Raw genomic sequence first — 6,371 nt, 5'->3', positions numbered from 1 at the left:
ACAGGACATGTTATTCAGTTTCAGACTCGAACATGAATATCAAACACGGATGTCTCTCACATGAATATCATATTCTTATACTCGTGTCTAAAGATATGTTAAAACAAAACGAGTCAGAGCAATATGGGTCAAGAGGCCCAAAGGAATCCAACAATGAGATAATGACAAAAAGATCCAAAAATGACCTGCTAACCGAGGTGAGAACAATGAAGAGTTCATTCGTGTAGACGCGAATTGCAACTGAATTACGTGCACAATATGAAACCCACGGTTCCACACCGATCATTACAAGAAAATGCAACAAAATACCAGAAAATGCAGAGTAGATATCATGCTTGTATTTATACTATGCATGTTCAATATCTTAGCAAGCTAATAAACTAGAACTACATAACAACATCAATTATCGCGGAATTGAAGTTCAAGCACATCTCTTTTACATAACTAGCGATTCAAGTACACGGTCCAAGCAAAATGCATTGAAAGAAAAGCAAATAAAATGCATGGATCACTAGGCACCAGGTTCAAATTAATTCAAGAAAAAGCTATGGAAGTATCTCTATAACCAACCAATAGATATGATCTAAGAAGGTTGGGTCATCCATGCCAACGTAAAGCCATTAAAGAACTCGACCACATTAAAGTAGCAAATGCAAGTTTGCTTTAATCAAAGACACAACTTGAAGTGGAATAATACAAAGTTCCTAGCAGTATAAGCAACAATTATGTAGATACACATTTTGTGTAGTATATTTTCTAGTGTCAACATACAGTCATTTCTACATGGACTCACACGCGAATTGTAAAAAAGAAGGAAATTCACAACCTGGAGATGTGTTTAAGATCAGAAGATAGAGAAGCTGTTGTATCGCAGTCACTTCCTTGAGCTCAGTGCAAAGTCCAGCAGCAGAGTTAGTATACAGTAAGTGTTTACGCAGTAGAGACTTTCTTGAGGATCAAGAAAGCCACTAAAATGGAAACTTTGATCTGGGGTCATAATGACAAAACAGTTTATCTACAATCCTGGACCTTCAAGGGTTGCACCCAAAGATTCGAACCGAAAACCTTTGCTCCAAAGACTGATTATTAACTTAGTTCTCTACATGGAGCAATATTTGAGCAACTAGTCTTCACATTTTGGCCCACCTAGATAGACCTGTGACTGAATCACAGTCCTTCCAATTTTGAACCCTGGAACCACTGTGAACCCCACTTTCACCTTGGTTTTGCCGGGCAAGTTATATCTCTTGGTGACATCTTCCATGTATACCATCGAAAAATCGAGTCCCCTTTCAACTTGATATATCTCCGCCACGGGTTCAAATGAAAAGGCCAGCTTGTGAAGTGTCCATATGGAACTAGCCATGCAAACAAATGACTCATAGAATACGCTCAACGAGCGCCATGAATTCAACACGGCTTCATTTCGGTCCTAATTGCTGAAAATAGATGACTCCATGGTGGGATGAATTAGGTCTTGATACTTCTTCTCACAAAATCTTGAGAATTCACAGCTTTGGTTCTTACTTATTAACTCCATGGGGTTGCTCGATACGTGTTCGAGTAGCTGCTTTAGTGAACAAGTACCCTTATTCCCATTACATAGAGCTTCATTTTCAATCAAACTGAAACCTTCAGAATGAAAACCACAAAACATCCCCAAACATATATAAGATAGAAAAGCAAATCTAGTGTGCCCTTTCTTAGCATAATCAATATCAGGATAAATCGAATTGGCAACCAAATCAAGATCCCACCCAGCTTTTATCATCAAACCAATCAAAATCTTACTGAACTTATGAGTTGCTCTGCAAGCATCATGCAAAACGGAATGAAATACCCTAACAGTTAAAAGAACATCACAAGCTGAATTGAGGTTACCAGATAATTTCTTGGACAACTTGGTGTTACCCCAATGAATCTCAGCTAATTTCTTCCTCAAAACCGAGACTTCATTGTCTTTTTCATCAATTTCTTCTTGCAAGCGGTTCGAAACCGTTTCCAAACTCCTCAACTTGCTTTGATTTTCTTGCACTTGAGCTTCCAAGCAAGACCCGAGAGACGATGCGACTTGGGAACTCGGATTCCTCCGCAATTCCATGTAAAAACGCTTCAAATCAGACAATCTTTGGAGATGAGAAACCAAAGCTCTATCAGCTGCTTTCACGCTTTCCTCCACGAAGGGCACTTGCGAGGTTTGTAACTGAAGGTAGGAAGCTTCAAAGGAAGAAACAGCAGCAAAAACGGAAGAAACCAAGCATTCAGCGATCTGGGTGTCGATGGTTCCACGGTGGGAACCGTTATTCATCGAGGAAGAAGAAGAATTGGGCGGTCGGTCAGGCTTGATGACGACGACTTTTTGGTCGGTGATGAAGTCTTCAGCGGAGTCGAGGAGGGAGAATCCATCGGAGTCTGAAAGGTGGCTGCCGTTGTTGTGATTGTCTTCATCGGCGAAGAACTCGAAAGTTTTGGTCTTGAAAGCCAAAGCGAATTTTTGAAACATTTCAGAGATTTGAGGGGGTTTAATGGGTGTTATTGGAGCTTCATAGCCATTCATTTCTGTAATACAAATGGCAATGAAAAAAATGAAGAAAATACAGGAAAAGGTCTCTTTTTTTAACTTGGTTTTTTCCCTTTGCTTTGGCTATTTCTGCCTCTGGTTTTGTTGATGGAAAGGGGGCAAGTGCTACTTTGCTTTTGGATTTTTGTTCTTTGGATGCCTTCAAAGTAAGGTATGTATTAACTCCAAGCTCTATACTTTCACAATCCTATCGCTACTTCAATTCATCAAGTCACAAGTTTCATCGCTTCAATCCAAACTGTTTTGTTGAATTAAATTAAATAAAATTTTTAAAAAAATAAAAGTAAAAAATTGAAAATTTTCTATTTTAAGGGCCGAGCCTTGCCAACTACGTCACAGAGTACAAACTAGTACCTCAATTCAATTAATTTGATTAATTAATTTTATTCAAATAATATTAATAAAATTAGAAAATCTAATTCAATTAATAAGATATTAATTCATGAAATTTGAAGTTTCACCCTCTAGTGTTTGAACGTGCATCTTTTCCTGTATTTATTGTTTTTTTTAATATCCATTCTAAAATGTTTAAAATTAATTAAAATTTTCACAAAAAATAATTAAATTTTAAAATAAAACAAGAAAATTATCTTTTAAAAAATTAAATCATATGGAAATAAATTAATTAGTTGCTTATTCTAGGGTTCCTTTTTGTTATTTTTTTAATTATGTATTAATTTTTTTTTTTGTTCTTAATGTTGTGTTAGCCCCTAATTTTGCGGACTTTTGGGTAACGGTAATATGTGGCAAGGCTACAATGACAGCCGAGTATATCCTTTTATGTGACAGAACGTTCTGGTTTCTTGATCTGTCCGACTTTTTCCTCGTCTTTACCTTCTCAAATATATTATAATAATTTAGTATTAATTTATATATTAATTATCAAATTTTAGAAGTTAAAATATGTTTTAAGTTTTTATAATTTTAGTATATTTAAATTTAAATTTTTTATATTTTAAAAAATTTAATCTGTCTGTTGTTCAGATTTAAAAATGTAAGTTTAATTATTAATATTATAAATTTTTTTATTAAAATCAAATTTATTACAAAGTCAATTTTTGATTATATAACTATTAACTAAATTTTTTTCAACTTTAAAATATCATACCAACAAATTTAATAAAAAATTTAAAAATATTAATAATTAAACTTAAAATTTAAAATTTAAACAATAAAAAAAATAAATTCATAAAAAGAAAAATACATAAATTAAATTCCAAATTTATTAAAAATTCAGGATATATAACATATTTATCTCATCTTAAATAATATTGACCTTTCTTATTTAGTTTGATGATTAAAGGTGAATTCACCTATAGAATTCACTCAGAGTTTAAATCATTAATAGTAAAGTTATCTTTTATTTGGACAACTCTCTTTATATGTAATGTGTTACATGAACAGGCTCCAAGTGTGAGAGCATGAATATTAATCTTGTAAAAAAAAAAAAAAAACAAAGACTGCAATTTGACCGTAAATCTGAACGGAGAGGCAGCTGTTGCATTACGGCATTACCCCCCAAAAAAAGTCAAGCCTAGTCGTTAGGTCAGGATGAGATCAAATCTAAAATAAACGACAAATTTCAATATAAATATTACGCTCTCTTCTACTACCCCAAGAAGTCAATGCTAAAACTGGACACATTAAATATTTAATTCAACTAACCACCCTCATTAATTTATATGGTTATCAAGTGCTTTCAAAAATAAATAAATAAATAATAGATTAGTACTTAATAACAAGATTTAAATCAAATGCATTAATATTAAAAAATTATATTTTTATAAATATAAATTTATGCATCATAGTGATAGAGTAGTATTATTTCATTAAAAACTTATATGTATGATTTTCTTAGCAAAGTAGCAAATTAAATAGGGGCTTTAAATTTTGGTTAAAATCGAATTAATTGATTGAATTGATTTAATTCGGTTAATCGATCTAATTCGATTAGAGGTCGTTAATAATTTTTTGAAAGTTCGATCATCGGTTAATTCAATTTAAAATCGAGTAATTAACCGAACTTAATAATTAATAAATAAAAATTATATGTAATTTTAATTCGGTTAATTCGATCAAATCAACATTATCAACATATTTTTTTTATATGTTTTATACTTGTTTTAATAAACAAAACAAAAACATATAAATTTCAGTTCGATTAACGAGTAAAAAATTAAAAAATTCAATTAATTTAATTAATATTAATTCGATTCAGTTAACCGATTGATTAACTATTTGAATGCGGATAAAATTAAATTCTTATATCAAAACTGTATTTGATTTATTTATTTATTTTTATAATGCAAAAAGTGAATATATAGGAAGAATGGATGAATGGTATAATGATGGCTTCAAAGTAGCTTTACATGTCTTTCTAGCTTCCTAATAAAAGCCTCTGCATTGCATGTTTATATGCTTTGCTTTTAAAGTCCTTTACCGATGCTTTTAACCGACACTACTTAGTGGGCTTCACCTCATCACACTTCTCAAGCTTCACTATGAGTTTAGTTGGATACAAGAGTAAAGTGAAGAATTTTGTTTTGAAAGGATTAAAATGAAATTATAAAATTTTGATGGTGAAAATTAAAAAATTTAAGTTAAAAATATTAAAATTGAATTATTAATTTTTGGGAGTGGTCAAAAATGAAAAGCTTTCAATTAATCAAGATGGTAAAATGATTTAAATAAAATTGTTATTATTATTATTTTCTAAAATGATTAAAATAATAAATTTTAATTTACTCAAAGGAGTGTGATTTAATTGATTCATAGTTGTTTTTATGTGTGGTATCTCAATCAATTGAGTCTTAGTTCAATTAAAACGTATTATTCTCTTATTTAAGGGTTGAGGACAGATTATGGATTATCTTTAAGTATTATATCAAACAATAAAAATTAAAAATCGTAATGCTATACTTATATGAAAGGAAGTAAATAAATAAAAAAATATATAATTATTTGATATAATAACGAACCTGACATTAAAAAACCGTCACATATCATTAATTGATGTTTTAAAAGAAAATTTGAACAAATTTTGTAAGGATGCAAACAAAGTGAAAGAGATAGTTGGTAGATGGTATAAGTCAAGCAAGGATTTTTAGCAATTAGGTTGGATTTCCCCAAAGTAAGAGGTTGACTAGAAACAAAATACATATATAAAAATGGGAAGCAGGTTAAGATTTGTAGAAGAAGTCAAAGAGAGAGGCAATTGGAATGGGAAAAAGGAACTAAACCATCCCATCTTTGAAACTCTCCTTCTCCAAATGAAACCAACAGGGCAGCCACTTCTATTCAACAGAAAAAATATACTATATTAATACTTATCCAATTATATTTCCTTTTGTCACCTAATTATGAAAGTTATAAAATGACCACTTAATTATTAGTAAATTTTATTTTTATCACTCATCTATAAAAAATTATAAAATGAATACTCAACTATTCAATTTTTTTTTCTTTTGTCATCGAATTATCTTGAATTTTTTAGTATTTTCATTTTTACGTTATCCAATTGATGACCAAACAAGAAAATTTGAATAGTTAAGTGACAAAAAAATTTATTGATAGTTGGGTGACTATTCTGTAAATTTTCATGAGTGACTAAAAAAGAAAAAAAATATATAAATGGAAGACCTTTACTGTAGTTTATCCAAAAAAAAATTCTTAGATCAAGCTCAAGTCAAACTAATTTTTTTTTCTTTTTTGATCACCCAACTATGAAAAGCCAACTATTCAATATTATCTTTTTTAGTCACCAGCTGGCTAATGTAAAAAATGAAAATAC

The 6,371-nt window shown here is 30.6% G+C and overlaps 1 protein-coding gene across 1 annotated transcript; it reads right to left on the bottom strand.

Moving 5' to 3' along the window:
• Positions 1 to 579: 579 nt before the first annotated feature.
• On the bottom strand, positions 580 to 2,806 carry LOC107930517 (protein GRAVITROPIC IN THE LIGHT 1). The gene has a single exon (XM_041075659.1). The coding sequence runs from the start codon at positions 2,555 to 2,557 to the stop codon at positions 1,433 to 1,435; it is 1,125 nt and encodes a 374-aa protein (XP_040931593.1). The 5' UTR covers positions 2,558 to 2,806; the 3' UTR covers positions 580 to 1,432.
• Between the last annotated feature and the right edge of the window lie 3,565 nt (positions 2,807 to 6,371).

This window comes from Gossypium hirsutum, chromosome A08 (assembly GCF_007990345.1).
Source record: "Gossypium hirsutum isolate 1008001.06 chromosome A08, Gossypium_hirsutum_v2.1, whole genome shotgun sequence".
In the NCBI taxonomy this organism is placed as follows: Eukaryota; Viridiplantae; Streptophyta; class Magnoliopsida; order Malvales; family Malvaceae; genus Gossypium; species Gossypium hirsutum.
Note: the sequence above shows the minus strand (reverse complement) of the source record. Positions and strands in the feature narration are given on the sequence as shown.

Bases quoted from the DNA above. Each gene is read 5' to 3' on its own strand.
- LOC107930517 (XM_041075659.1), bottom strand. From the start codon at position 2,557: ATGAATGGCTATGAAGCTCCAATAACACCCATTAAACCCCCTCAAATC.